This window comes from Phoenix dactylifera, chromosome 16, assembly GCF_051530095.1.
Source record: "Phoenix dactylifera cultivar Ajwa chromosome 16, Ajwa_hap1_PhDact_Kaust_v1.1, whole genome shotgun sequence".
Classification (NCBI taxonomy): domain Eukaryota; kingdom Viridiplantae; phylum Streptophyta; class Magnoliopsida; order Arecales; family Arecaceae; genus Phoenix; species Phoenix dactylifera.
Genome location: NC_143205.1, coordinates 19,964,576 through 19,980,674, shown reverse-complemented (window position 1 = coordinate 19,980,674; position 16,099 = coordinate 19,964,576). Strand labels below are relative to the sequence as shown.

Here is a 16,099-nt window from a genome sequence, read left to right as displayed (position 1 = left end):
TAATGAAATTTAAATTTGTTTAGAAGTAAATGAATGATTTTCTTTGATAGCAGGAACATCGAAATACTTTTCCTCAAAAAAAAAAAGAAATAATGACCGCATTTTTCCACAAGCAGATGACAAGTAATTGTGCTAATCAATTTCCGTTCTCCCCTGCATAAATTGGACAAAAAGGTCTCTGATATCTAGGATTGTTCCATTTGAAAAGGATTTCCATGGATATTGTATGTGTCTATGTACAATATCTTAAGTTTTGGAGAATGGCATAGTACATTGGAGAATGGGAGGGTGTAACACTTGAGTAAGCAGCTTAAGTTTTGTCCTACATTTTTTTTTGTGTGATAGCTATGACAAAAAAAAATTCTCAAATATGCAGAGATAGATATATGCATCAAACTAAAGCAAAAGGCTACTATAATTTTGTGCCAATCTAGAATATGCAAGCCTTACACATTTCATCCTTTTTCCTTCTTTAGTCCTTGTGAAATGATGTAAGCATGTTCTAAATAACAGAAATAATTCTACTATAATAATTAGTATCCAACTCATTGTCAAGAGAGAAATAATGAACTCTAATTATACTATATTAGTGAGAAATAATAAATTATAGTCACTTGTTCCATGCATGGCTGGATTTCGAGGCCTTATAATAAAAAAGATATATCAGATAGTTCTATAGTTCTATATGCATGACATGCATTTACATAATCACATAGCCATCATTTTACTGTGAAATGAGAATAACTTTGCATGCACGGATCATTCAATTTAAATAATATTTTGTAATTCAAATTATTACACCAATTTATATAACAATTATTGTTATATAAACAAGGATATAATCAAACAACAACAATGATCAACCTTCGTAATCCATTATCTTCAACTATAATCATATCCTTGTTAAATCATGCCAAGGAATTCTTGATGACTAAAAGTCTCATGCATATATACGTCATTTTAGGATCAGCATAACTAGAGCAGTAGCTAAAAATCACATCAGGGCGGTCAACATTGTTCCTCAAAGTGTTTTTTTAAAAAAAATTGGCCTATTTTATTTGGTTTGATTGGACTACAAAATGTAAGGTTCTAAGAAAAGAGGCAGAAGAGGCGTGGATCGTTCCATCCACTGTCGTGTGCTATAAAGTTAACCACGTGTCCCCAATAATCACACGGGCGGCGCGCGGAAAAGGACGGATCGTACCTGCCACCGCCCAAATCCTCCACGTGGCCTTCTACGGACGCCAGATGATGCGGGCGCGACGTCATGGGAAGGCTTTGGACCGACAGGGACCAAAATATCCCAACCGACCGTACCACGTGGCAGTCGTTGGCGTGTATATGCCACATCATCGGTTTCATGCCACGTGGCCCGCCTCTCGTCCGCTACCGTTCTCCAGAGCGCCTCTCCGGTTTCGACAACCCTGCATTACATTTCAAATAAAATTTATTAATTACATCGCTATAACATTTCAAGTGCAAATTGAAAACCGAGAAAATGACTATATCCGTGCATCACATGGTTTATAAAATTAGTGTGTGTGTATGTGTGTCCACACACACACCAATACAGAGGTTATCCGTTCACCACCCATTTTGATCACATCCGTATAAAACCATCAATAGAATTCATCATTTAATATACAACAGAAATTTAACTATTAAAATTTTGTATTTATTATAATTTGTCAAATTATTATATTACATTTCAAAAATAATTAAAAATAAAGAAAGTAACTATGTCGGTATTGATGGCAAAAGTTTCTATATGAAAATAAAGCTTCTGCAAAAATTTTCGTTCGCCATACGGATATTGTTATTAATGGCAGAAGCTTTTGTTCGATCACTAAGCTTATACAAACGTATGTATTAATATGTTGGCCATCATTAATTAAAGTTTATTACTTAATATTCTATGGATATTAATAATTTTGGTATTAACGTGCTCAAACATTATTAGGTTCATTGCTTAATGTAAAAAAAAAATAACTTCTAAACATTATTTATCATAATTTGTTATATTATTATATTTTATTTTCAAATAGATAGAAGAAGAAGGGAAAAAGATCCATGCTTTACATAAGAATAATATTAATAATGTTAGTATTAATAGAAGAAGTTCCTACACATGATTGGTTGGTGCAAAGTTTTTCGTTCATTATGTGGACGCTGATATCGGTATACACATGCTAATAGCGAGTTTTTACTCAGCCATCATTAAGGTTCATTACTTAATGCGTAACAAAAATTTGACCGTTGAACCTCCTATCTGCTATAATTTGTTATACTATTATATTGTATTTCAAAAATAATTAAAAAATAAAAAAAATTACAATATGCATGAGTTATATATTACTGTTATGCCATACGAGAATTATTTTGTTCGTTGCTTACTATGCAACAAAAAATAATGATTCTGATAGTACCATGCTTAACTATTATCGTTAAGTTCATTGCTTAATGTATAATAAACATTTGACTATCAAAACGCTCTATTTTATTAAAATTTGTTACATTACAATATTATATTTTAAAAGCAAAGAGAAGAACAAGGGGAAAAAATTCATGCTTCACGTGAAACCAATAATAGCAACGTTAGTGTTAATAAGAGGAGGTTCTGCACGGGCTCAGTTAGTATAGAGTTTTTCATTCGTCATATGAATGTTGATATCAATGATACTAATATTAATAATGAGAGTTTCTACCCAACCATCAATAGAGTTTATTGTTTAATGTAAAATAAAAATTTGACCGTTGAAATCTTATATTTATTATAATGATATATTATATTTCAAAAATGATTGAAAAAAAAGAGAGAGAAAAAAAATAATTACATCACAAGCATCTTGTGGGTTATATATATAGTACTCTCATGCCACACGAGAACTGGCAGAAAGCAGAATTTGTTGAGACGACCACCTACTTGTCTTACACCTACGTAAGAGACATCCCCCTGGGTCCAAGGAACCGCTGAATGAAACCACGTGGTATCTTTGATAGCAATAGCTCCGTCTGAGAAGCTCTCCACCTGGCCTTGATGCGTGACTCCCAGTTGCTTTCTTATTAATTTTTTTTCCTTGGCCGAACACTCGTCATGTCCGTGACCTTCTGCTGCGTTCCAGTCTTTCAAAGAGAGCCGTTGGTGGCGCAAGCAGCTATCAGAACTCTTACAGGCAATCATGGGGCACTTGAGAACATAAAAAATAGTCCATGCACCTTTCAGAGGCTTCAAGGGCTCCTTCATGTGTCCTGTTGATTGAGTCGTTTTAGCTGCATTAATTGTTGTGTATGATAGTAGGCACCTCTCTTCTCAAGTCAGCAGCAAAGTGTCACCAAGAACGACCAAGAGAGTCCCTTTCTTCTTTACCGTCTCTTGCTAACGTATGTACTGCATCTCCTTAATATGTTAGAATTATCCTGGCATCTTTTAAAAGAGAGCTTTCAACATTTGCTCTTGCATGGAATAGCACTACTTTCCCCTTATTTTGTTGATGATGACATTACAAAGGCCTGGGACCTCAGCTAGCAAAGATCGAAGATAAACAATGTTGGTCTGAAATCATCATAAACTTCAGTTTGAGAATTTAGTGCTGTCAATCATAGTGAATTGCTAATCTTATTTATTTTGAGAATACTCCACAGCCACCTACCTCTAATTTGGTCAAAGCTATACTTGGAGCAACCGAAGAGAATGTCCAATAATGGCAAAGTTAGATAGATTTTTAATCTCCACTTAGATGGATGACTTGTGTCCTAATTCACTTCAAGAGGCCCTACCTAACCCCTGTTCTGATCTGTGCCGATTAAGCTATACTTAAATGGCTTGTAGAAACCAAAAGGGCTACTTAGATTTGACATAAGTTGGCTTAGTTATGATGGCATTCATGAGGTGGTTGCTCGAGCTTCTCGGATGATGTAGTTGTGAATCTTGTGCTCAAACTGAGGTCAACAAGGAATGCACTCAAAGGTTGGTCAGCTAAGGTGAGATCTTCGGCTAAAACTGAGAAGATCAAGCTTATGAATATTATTCAGGATCCAGATCGAAAGGAGGCACTCAATCCCATTATCCATGATGAGAAGGAGCTTCGAGAGTCATGCAAAGGGAAGTTGTTTCATCTTTATAAAGCTAAGAAAATCCGTTGGAAACAGAGGGCAAAAGTCAAATGGCTGCTCGAGGGTGATAGCAATACTGCGTCCGTCCACAAATCAGCTAATTTCAAGGAAATTAAAATGGATATCCTGTGTTGAATAAAGATGAGGATAAGATTGTTTGGAAACTAAGCAGTAAAGAAACGTTCATCTCTGTATCCTACTATCAGTTCATTAATTCTAGAAAAGTGAAGTGCAACTTTGCCTCATCACTTTGGAACCTTTCAGTGCCACTTAAAGTAAAATGCTTCTTATGGCTTTGTTGGACAAACGACTCAATACTAGAGATAGAAAGAATATGGAAGAATGTGTACTGTGTTGCCACTCTATCGAATCTGTGGACCAATTTTTCTAGAGTTTTGTCTTTTAGCTAGTGTGCTGCAATCTCACAAAACTTTTGAAGGAATATGTTTGGATTGAAGGAAGATGAATTTTTTCAAAGTTGTGCAGCCTGGTTCTGATGCTCATTGGCGCCATTTCATGGTCGTGCCAGAAAAAAAGAAATATCAAAATTTTCATGAATAAGCAATCTTCTATAAGCTTGGTTGCTGCAGAAAGTTTATAGTTATTCTCTTTTTGGTCTACTCTCTGCAACGCAAAGTTGCTTAATGAGCACGCAAAAATCTGGCACAAAATAAAAAATTACCTATCCTATAAAATAAAGCTCAATAGTGCTAGTACTTGAGCAAATGAATTACTCAATGTGGGATAGCAAGCTGGTTGTTTGTTGAGCTAAAGTTGCATCATTTTTTTTTTGGTTTTTCTCTGCTTTTCTATTTCTGCAACTGCTTTTGTTTCTGTTATATTGTCTCGCTCTAAATTAATCTGTTTTAGCTGCTATAACTCTTTCTTTTCTTCTGCTGCTGTAATTACTTTTGCTCTATAATAAAAGCTGGGTGGCTGCTTTACCGGCCTCCCTTGTCATAAAAATATATATATATTAAAAAAAAACCCACCTACCTCTAAGCTTGGCAGTAACTTCTTCTGATTATAGTCAAATCCATAGCCATGCATACTCCTGGCAAGATATTAGCCTTGCATGGCACCCCAGGCTGGTTGATTGATTGGATAATCAAGTTATTAATTATACGACTTATGCTCATGTAGTCAAGGAACAATGCTGCAATATTTTTTTTTTTAAAAAAAAAAAAAGAATGCGAAGTCAGGTGAGGGATTTTCTTCATGACATTGTTGGGCCAAGAATTTCACAAACTGTGGAGGACAGGACCGGGCTCGAACACTTAGGACCATACTCGAGCCAGATTAGGCGGCCATCGGTAACCAAATGGGCCAAGCCCGTTCGTCCATCAACAAATTGAAGCAGGCCTAGAAGAACTTGTGCCAAATCCACTTGGTCATGGACCGTGGCCTACGTATGCGCACACTGCGCCCTCAGCCTGGAGATTTGCGCGACTAGAGGCTAACATAACTGCTAAAATAAAGCCCCACACATGATACTTGTTCTCCAAATGAAAACATAACTACTAACAGCCAAATTTCTCATTCCATAGAGCCATTGCACTCCCCAGCTTGTGCAGCAACCGAGCTTAGCAGATGCAACCTGTGTTAGCGTGTGAAAACAAAGCTATTAGCTCATTGTCTCATTCCACTATTAGCTCCCTATAAATCTCACTCCCGTCACCAACTTCTTTTATGCACAACACCCATTCGGAGGATTCTAATTAGCTTCAATGATGCCACTTCCTCCACGACGAGCCTTAAGTTGGTCGATCCCACCACCCCCTCCCTCGTCACCGTCCATGAAATTGACCCACCTTTACTTCCTCCTGCGATGGTGTTGATGAAAAGCTCTTCAAATAGATCCTGGATCTTCCACGGTGCATCGTTTATATAATAGAAAGTGGTTCATGCTCAAATCACCATTAAATTGCTCGTCTTGAAAATAGAGGACTCTTGCACAATCTTTTGATCCCACATATTTGGCAACCACCTAGGTATTTGGCATTCCGATACTTACAAGACGAGCAAGAATTCTCCATTTCCGATATGGGCGATGCGGCGGCGATCGTGACCATTCTAGAAATAAACCCACTTTGAACAAAATATACCAACTAGTATCACTCTTGCTCGATGTAGAAAATCAATTGCAATGGTGGGTAGAGCTACAGAAGTAGAAATGCATTTGTCCAACAGAGCTCATGGTCATGGCTGCTTCCTCTCATGTGATCAAAACAATCCATTCTCCTCGCATGCATCGCACTTGCAGCTATTAACTTAAATGCAACGGTTGGATTCACACCATGAGCGGCAACAACAGGCCTTAGTGGCCGTATATCCCATATCCTGATAAGGAGATCATAGGGATGCACGAGACAGAGAGCTCTGAGATGATTTTTTTTATTACAACTGTAAACCAACAAAAGTGAACATTGGGAGTATAATAGTAAATAAACAATTAAAACTAATTACATGTAATCGGACGACATGCATGTCCTAATTACATGCATCCAAAGACGCCCTTCGTATTGCTAAATTTGAAGAACTCATTGCATCAAACCATGAAAAATCATGCTAATTGGCCTTCTAGCCCGCACTGTTTGAGCTCATGCTCTTAGGGAATTAAAACTATTCAAATTCTAGGCACATGGAACAAAATTTGATTTAAATTGAATCCCCCATGCCAAACACCGGCTCTTTGCCAAAATTCAAAAATTGATTTTAACCAAAGGAATATTGAATATGTGGATAATAAAATTGCGTGAGTAGTTCGTTAATTATCTTAAAGATGACGCAAAAGGTGTGAGTAAAAAATTCATACAATTGACATGATATGGAAACTGCTAGAAATGCAATTTCATCTTAAATGCTAGGAATATATATTTTCTTGGTTCTTTGTTATGAAGCAAATTTTCTTCGTCCTGAATTTCTTGCTTTGGTGACAAATAAGATTTACAATTTTAAAATTTATAATTTTTTTGAAATGTTGGAGGATACTAAACAGAAAGATGCTGAGAGTATTTATTTAAAACTTAAATTTTTTTCTCAAGCAGGTAACACTTGGTTTGCTTCAAATTTAAAACCTCAATAAAGAAGAAATAAGTAATTAACAAGGTAAAAACCATAAAAAGATATCTCCAAACATTCAACCAAATTAAACCAAATTTCTATATATCCTTACAATTCTATTATAAGTACACCTCTTTCAGAAAACTGAAAAAAAAAAAAAAAAGAAATAATTGGTGAGAAATGAGAATAATTTTCTAGCATTTTTTGAGGCAAACTCCTACAAAGATACAAAACTAAGGCAACGATAGCAGGAAGCGTAAATATGAAAAAAATGATTTGATTTAAAGTTGTTTCTATTATTATCGAGTTCTACAATAATCACTACCTTTTTTAATGCATCACACGTGAGAATCATTGCTTATCCTATTTATGCTGGGATTATATTCCTAGTTCTATTCTATTTAGTTATTCTTTCTAAAATAGTTATCCTTTCTAAAATGCTTTCCGTGGCAGCAAGCAAACTCCAACCGATGTATAACGTATGTTGTTAGAGAAAGCAGTCCTGGGAAGGAAGCACAGAACTTTTGAAAGTTGTTTCCCTTTTTTAACATTTACAATTCGTCCATGTAAATGGAGAGAGGTGAAAGCAAAACTATACGCTTCCTATTCTGGGATTCCATTCTAATAATATATCTATATATATAATATAACACGCATACTTGGGCAAACCTCCAGTTTCTCTCCTTGTTTTAAGCATGATTCAGTCTAACGCCGCGCAGAAAACGACCTTCACTGACCGGATTTATAATTCCTTCATTAAAACAAGAAAAGAATACCCGAGTATAGACGATCGAACAAAATTAGCTGTAAAGAGAAATAGTGGAAGTCATGCTATCCGTTCCTTTTCTTCGATTCCGTCTTTTTGGTATCAAGGGGACTGGAAGTATTTTAAAGAAGCAGTCGAACCCCACCAGTCCATAAAAGAAGTAGCCACATACGGTGACTCTTAGAAAAAGATGCACAGTTTAAACAAAAGTAACGCCATAACGTTTCTTGGATCCGGACAGGTCCTGATACCACTATTGTTAATGGGCTTGGGCAGCCCAGGCCTGAGTCAAGTCCAGCTTGGACCATGTGGTTCTCCCTGACCCGTGAACAAACCGGCCTTAACGCATGCAACCCAATAACAACGGCTCGTAGCGAAATCTTGCGCAGATGGACCCCGTCCAATTAAAAAATTGTCCACCAAGACGACACGTGCATCTTATTATTAGTTGGACCACCGTGTCTATCTAGCTGAATTTGTTAGCAGTAATTATTTTTTTTTTGGTACACACAGTAGGTATAAAAAATAGTACAAAAGAGAAGGGATAAATGCATTTTTTTTTTTTTTTTTTTCAGATTTTGCTTTGAGACATCTCGAATATGGTGAGTAATGGAGTGGGGACGTATGTGGCGAACCACTCAGAAAATACTCTGTGGCAGAGGAGGAAGATTTGCTTAAGGCATTGCGCAATTTATTGCTTGCTAGTATTACTGAGTATATCCATTTCATAATGTATGAAATATTTATTATTTTTTTAAAAAAAAAATCTTACCGTCCGCCGCATAGGATGCTATGCTCTCGGACGGTCTTCTTGTCTCTATCCGCCCCGGCTCCACGCTTTTGTCGCCATCTTAACCACTGGCAGATCCTTATCTCCTACGGCTCTGCTCTTGGCCTTTCCTTTTCTCCATCACCTTCTAAAACCCAAAGATCCCAATCCTCCTCCAACCATTTGATTAGCTGAGCTTTTAACCATGCCGTCCTACACGCCTCAGTCCTCCTCCTCCTGCTGCTACCCTCAGAAGAGGGACTTCGGCACCCTCCTCGACGCCGCCCGCCCCTTCCTCCGTGAGCAGCTCGAGTTGGTCGACCCCGCCCTCCCCTCCCTCATCACCGTCCTCCGCTCTGTTGGCGCCGGGGAGTGCTTCCACAAGCATGGCTCTTTCCTCTCCCACCTCACTGATGTCTACCGCATCCTCAAGCTGTGGTGCGCCCCCGACCCCGTCGCCCGCTGCGGCCTCCTTCACTCCGCCTACTCCAACTCCTACGTCAACCTCGCGATCTTCGACGCCGGCACCAGCCGTGACTATGTCCGCAGCCTCGTCGGTGCACCGGCCGAGCGCCTCATCCACCTCTTTTGCGTCGTTCCACGCCATACCCTCATCTTTGATGACCTTCTCTTCTGCTACTCCGACGCCGAGTTCGTCGAACACCTTGCCCTCTCCGAAGCCTCTCTCAGGGAGGCAAAGCAGAACGGCGTGTTCAGCTCCTCTGAGCCATGGCGGAGAAAGCTCCAGTCGCTCCTCCCAGCAGGAGGGATCACGGTGAAGCACATCAAGACCGGGGAGGATGTGGCGGTGTCGAGGAGAATGGTCGCTATCTTCCTTCTAATGTCCATCGCCGACTTCAGCGATCAGTACTTCGACTACCAAGATAAGATGTTCGCCAATGATGATGGGCGGCTGCAGTACAGCGGGAGCAATTGGACTGTGCTGTGGCCTGGTACTGGGAAGCCAGGCTTGTGGATGCATTTGAATTCAAAGCTGGGTGCGTTGTACACTCTTATACTGAGGGAGGAGGAGATCTACTTGGAGGAGAGGAAGAGAGGAGGAGGGGGAAGCGAAGGTGATAGAGATGAGGAGATTGAGCTGGTGATCCCACCTGTGTTTGATGGCTGCACCAAGGTGCTGGATGCCCAGGAGCAGATTGTTGCAAGGGACTTGTACTGGGAGGCTGTTTGTGGTGACTGGGGGGAAGGGAAGTGGGAGAGGGTGGAGGAGCTGCTGCTGGGAAGCTGTGAGAAGAACCCATTTGTTGGGGAGCCTCATCTGGTGCTGGCTCAAGTTTATATGAACTTAGAGAGGTATGAGGAAGCTGAGAGGGAGGCAGAGATTGGGCTGAGGCTGACGATAGAGTGGGGAAGCAGCTGGGACAAGAGGATGACCTGGGAGGGCTGGGTCGCTTGGGGAAGGGTGATGCTTGCCAAGGCAAAGGAGAAGGCATGGCCCCATGCAGCATGGGGTATTATCAATCTCGGACTCGTGAGGTAAACTCAGTGCACAAATTATCTGTTGTGCTTGGTAAAATAAAGCTTGTAGAAACTAGTTTGTCTCCGTGGTGCCCTAGTAAAATAAAGCTTGTGGAAACTTGTTTGTGTCATCAAAACTAGAGATCCAAAAATCTGTAACTCCGATAAGATTAGCCTGCAAAAGTTAGTAGTGATAAAGCTAAAGAGCAATTAGTTTAAATCCTTGGCCCAAGTAATTAAGGTACACTATGTTGGTTACTGTCAGTGAAGCAGTAAATATAAATATTATGTGGTTTGAGATCAACCACGACATGGAATAGCTTAGGCCCTCTTCCTGTCTCACTGGCGGTAACTATGTACACATGAAAAATTTGCGTCATGTTCACTAGCACTAAACAGTGAAATATATGTAACGTCTAGCCAGCTGTTATCACAAGCGACAAAACCGTCCCTTCCCCATCTTGCTCTCCCTCCCCATTAAGTCCACTCTCGGTTCACTGAAACCTCCCGGCACCTTCGAAGTTTCTCAAAGCCTTACCTCAGCTTCTTCGTTTTTTTATTCCCCATCGCCATCTCACAAGACAAAAGAGTTCCTTGGTTCCGAGAGAGAGAGAGAGAGAGAGAGAGAGACTTAGCTGGATGTGAACCTCGTCGTCATCATCGTCGAACCAGCCCGGGTGAATGAAGCGAAGTGGGGCAACTCGGGCGATTTTTTATTCCGAACCTAAAGGAAGATTTTAACCGTGTCGGTAATACCCCAAATCGGGCACTTTGACACGACTTGGCTAACAAATATTTTTTTTTCTAGCAAACGATGGACATCTTTGGACGGTTCTTGTTTTCTTGGAGCCCCCACCGCTTATCTTCCGAAGGTAAATTTGGATTGCCTGTTTTGGAGGGTGGAGGAAAAGAGGAAGTAGGCTTTGTGATTTGAGACCACGAATTCATGCACATTAGCAGCCGGCAGTTAATGCATACCAATTGTATCTACTTAAAAAATGACTTAGCCTTAGTGACGATCAGCATCTGCTGCTTCAAAACATCTTCAGGATTTCGGAGAGGCTTAGGGTGCTTCGGGACATCTTCATTTTCTATGCTTAGGGGCTTGACACTTTCCAGGTTACCGCCCCATGTTTGTCTCCCTATCCTATGCAGCACCATTTGAAGATTGATGCGAGACAAGGATGGATGAGTCTCGATTGGGGCTCCGATGGGACTTGGCCATTTCCCAAACACCATATCAGCATAGGAAATTGAGCGAAAAAAAACTAGCATATGATTTCTAAGTACGTATATGTAATCGCCGTGTCGGTCACAAAACGAATATCCTTATAGACCATGACTGAAGTCATGCACCTAGAAAAACAACTCCCGATTTCTGAGCATGCTTGCAAAGAGTGTAGAATGAGAATGAGATGACGACCCCCCTTCTCTCATCACCATCCTCCGCTCCGTCCTCAAGCTGTGGCATGCCCCTGATGCTGTCTCCCATTGTGGCCTCTTTTACTCTTCTTACTCCAACTTGTACATCAAGTAACCGAATTAAGAGCATCAAATCTATACCTAGGCAGAGGAGGCTCAATGCATTTGGGGGCATAAGGCGAACTCACTAAAGAGTTTTTTTTTTTTTTTTTGAAATGATGAAATTTTTTTTGAAGACTTCCTCTTGTTGACGGGAATTTGTGCTTGGTTACGTGGTACAGATTTTTTTTTCTAAACCTTGTTTATTGTGCTTCAATCTTGAATTAGAGAAAGATCATTATGCAGTATTGAAAAAAATCTAAGGGATTGGAGAACCCATGAATTTGTGGAGGCACTAAGATAGCGCAGTAGTGGGTGATACATTAGTGTTTCTAAGTAGAAAAAAAATCATTGGGCGGTATTGAAAACCATCCTCTTTTGTTTTGAGCTAATCTCAGGGTTATCCATCAATTTTCCAAAAAGCTCAATTTCTTACATCGGCCATAAACATGAAGACAGGCCGGAGTGTGGTAGGTGGCTCGATTGTCCCGAGATTCCAACCCCTCTCAAATACTTAGATCTGCCGCTCAATGATACGAAACCTTCCAAGTCAGATTGGCTCATTCTATTGCAACGAATTGAGAGTAGATTGGCTTCTGGGAAAAGCAGGGATCTATTATTTGGAGGTAGGCTTTGATCAATTCAGTTCTTACTTCACTACCTCTATGCTTCATGTCTTTATTCAAGCTTCCAGCTTGGGTGATCAAAAGGATTGACAAGTATAGGCGAGCTTTTTCTTTGGACCGATACCTCTAGCACTCACGGCTTTTCTTATAAGGTTAACTGGAAACTATTTGCTTGCAAAAGAAAGGAGGAGGGCTAGGAATCAAGGACATTCGACAGTTTAACAATGCACGTTTGGCGAAATGGGATCAGCGGTTTATTATGAAAGACCTGGGTAATTGGAGAAAGCAAATTAAATTTGCATATTATAAAAAGTGAAACTATCAATGTGTTGGAAACCACCAAAGAGATGCTCTAACTTTGAAAGATGTTATTAAGGCTCTCTTGGCCTTTTGAAATAGGAATAGAATTCACTTCAGGATCAGCAATGGCTAAAACACCACTTTTTGGAAAGACAGCTGGCTTTGCGATGTACTACTCAAATTGATCTTCTCTGCCCTCTACGCTTGCAACACAAAAAAAGAATGGCATTGTATCTGATTTTTTCAATTATAGATCTATGTTGTGGAAATTTAGGCCATCGAGCAATCAATCGGCGAAGATCTTCCAACAGCAAAATCAATTGCTCTCTTTGCTCACCTTAGTAATTTTGAATAGAGATAAAGGATAAAATTATTTGGAAATTAACCAGTAAAGGAACGTTCACCTCTGCATCCCACTATCAGTTCATTAATTCTAGAGGAGTGAAGTGCAACTTCGCCTCCTCACTTTAGAGCCATCCAATGCCACTTAAACTAGAATGCTTCTTATGGCTTTGTTGGACAAACGGCTCAATATTAGGTATAGCATCAAAAGGAAGCTTAGAAAAAATATGGGAGGATGTGTATTATGTTGCCACTCCGTCGAATTCGAGGACCAATTTTTCTCGAAGTGCAATTTTTTTGCTACTGTCAGGGGAGGGTTTTGTATTTTGGCTGATGTCCTGCAATCTCACGGAACTTTTGAATGACTATATTTGGATTGAAGGAAGAGGAATTTTTCTAAAGCTGCACGGCGGTGGTTCTGATGCTCATAGGTGCCATTTCAAGATCGTGCTGAAAAGAAAGAAATATCATAATTTTCATAAATAAGCAATCTTCTATAAGCTTGGTTGATGCCGAAAGTTTATAGCTATTCTCCTTTTGGTCCAACCTCTGCAACGCAAAGTTGGTTAATGAGCACGCAAAAATCTGGCATAAAGTAAGGAAATTACCTAGATCTCGACATTGCCAGTACTTGAGTAAATGGATTACTTAATGTGGGACAGCAAGCTGGTTGTTTGTTGAGCTGAAGTTGCATCATTTGTTTTTTTGTTTTTTTTTCTGCTATTCTATTTTTGCAACTGTTTCTGTTTCTATTATATTGTCTCACTCAATTCTAATCTCTGTTAGCTACTATAACTCTTTCTTTTCTTCTTCTATAATTACTTTTTCCCTATAATAAAAGCTGGGTGGCTGCTTTACCAGCCTCCCTTGTCATTAAAAAAAAAAAACCCCACCTACCTCTAAGCATGGCAGTAACTTCTTCTGATTATAGTCAAATCCATAGCCATGCATACTCCTGGCAAGATATTAGCCTTGCATGGCACCCCAGGCTGGTTGATTGATTGGATAATCAAGTTATTAATTATACGACTTTTGCTCATGTAGTCAAGGAACAATGCTGCAATATTTTAAACAAAAAAAAAAAAAGAATGCGAAGTCAGGTGAGGGATTTTCTGCATGACATTGTTGGGCCAAGAATTTCACGAACTGTGAAGGACAAGACTCGAGCGAGATTAAGCGGCCATCGGTAACCAAATGGGCCAAGCCCGTTTCTCCGTCAACAAAGTGAACCAGGCCTAGGAGTACTTGCACCAAATCCACTTGGTCATGGACCGTGGCCTACGCATGCGCACGGTGCACCCTCAGCCTGGAAATTTGCACGTATGAAACTTGTTCTCCAAATGAAAACATAACTGCTAACAGCCAAATTTCTCATTCCATAGAGCCGTTGCACTCCCCAGCCTGTGCTGCAACCGAGCTTAGCAGATGCAACCTGTGTTAGCGTGTGAAAACAAAGCTGTTAGCTCATTGTCTCATTCCACCATTAGCTCCCTATAAATCTCACTCCCGTCACCAACTTCTTTTATGCACAACACCCATTCGGAGGATTCTAATTAGCTTCAATGATGCCACTTCCTCCACGACGAGCTTAAGTTGGTCGATCCCACCACCCCCTCCCTCGTCACCGTCCATGAAATTGACCCACCTTTACTTCCTCCTGCGATGGTGTTGATGAAAAGCTCTTCAAATAGATCCCGGATTTTCCACGGTGCATCTTTTATATAATAGAGAGTGGTTCATGCTCAAATCACAATTAAATTGCTCGTCTTGAAAATAGAGGACTCTTGCACAATCTTCTGATCCCACATATTTGGCAACCACCTAGGTATTTGGCATTCCAATACTTACAAGACAAGCAAGAATTCTCCATTTCCGATATGGGCGATGCGGCGGCGATCGCGACCATTCTAGAAATAAACCCACTTTGAACAAAATATACCAACTAGTATCACTCTTGCTCGATGTAGAAAATCAATTGCAATGGTGGGTAGAGCTACAGAAGTAGAAATGCATTTGTCCAACAGAGCTCATGGTCATGGCTGCTTCCTCGCATGTGTTCAAAACAATCCATTCTCCTCACATGCATCGCACTTGCAGCTATTAACTTAAATGCAACGGTTGGATTCACATCATGAGCGGCAACAACAGGCCTTAGTGGCCGTATATCCCATATTCTGATAAGGAGATCATAGGGATGCACGAGACACAGAGCTCTAAGATGATTTTTTTTACTACATCTGTAAACCAACCAAAGTGGACATTGGGAGTATAATAGTAAATAAACAATTAAAACTACATGTAATCAAATAACATGCATTTCCTAATATTAAAAAAATATAAAATATATAAATAAATTTATCTCATTCTATCAGCTTGAGCTTTTGGGACAAGTGGTGATTTCAATATGGTATTAGAAAAGAGGTTTACTTATTAAAAAAAAGTCTGGCCCATATGTGAGGAGGAGTGCAAGAAAGATGCCAAGAGTATTTATTTAAAACTTAAATTTTTTCTTCAAACAGGTAACACTTGGTTTGCTTCAAATTTAAAACCTCAATAAAGAAGAAATAAGTAATTAACTAGGTAAAAACCATAAAAAGATATCTTCAAATATCCAGAAAACATTTTCTATTCCTAATTAAATATAGTTCCTATATATTCTTATAATTCTATTATAAGTACACCTCTTTCAGAATACTGAAGAAAAAAAATAATTGGTGAGAAATGAGAATAATTTTCTGGCATTTCTTGAGGCAAACTCTTGCAAAAATAGAAAACCAAGACAGCGATAAGAGGAAGAGTAAATATAAAAAAATGATTTGATTTAAAGTTGTTTCTATGATTATCGAGTTCTATAATAATCACGGCTTTTTTTAGTACATCATGCAAGAATCATTGCTTATCCTATTTATACTAGGATTCTAGTTCTATTCTATTTAGTTAATCTTTCTAAAATAGTTATATTAATCATTTAGTAGTTATCAATTCTTATCTTGGTTTTTGAATTTGAGTAGCAACCAAACTTCCTAGCCATATGAACTCTATTTAAGGAACATTTAGGGTGAAAAAAGAGAGGGAGAGAGCCAAAGTTCACCTTTGGTGGTTCAATTTTATGATTAAATA

The 16,099-nt window shown here is 39.3% G+C and overlaps 1 protein-coding gene across 1 annotated transcript; it reads left to right on the top strand.

Annotated features, from left to right (window-relative positions):
- The first annotated feature begins 8,501 nt into the window (after positions 1-8,501).
- On the top strand, positions 8,502-10,327 carry LOC103716547 (uncharacterized). The gene has a single exon (XM_008804586.6). It carries the CDS (start codon positions 8,917-8,919, stop codon positions 10,210-10,212), a length of 1,296 nt encoding a protein of 431 aa, XP_008802808.3. The 5' UTR covers positions 8,502-8,916; the 3' UTR covers positions 10,213-10,327.
- Positions 10,328-16,099: the final 5,772 nt, after the last annotated feature.

What these genes read in the sequence shown, in the direction of transcription:
- LOC103716547 (XM_008804586.6), top strand. Translation starts at nt 8,917, where the DNA reads ATGCCGTCCTACACGCCTCAGTCCTCCTCCTCCTGCTGCTACCCTCAG.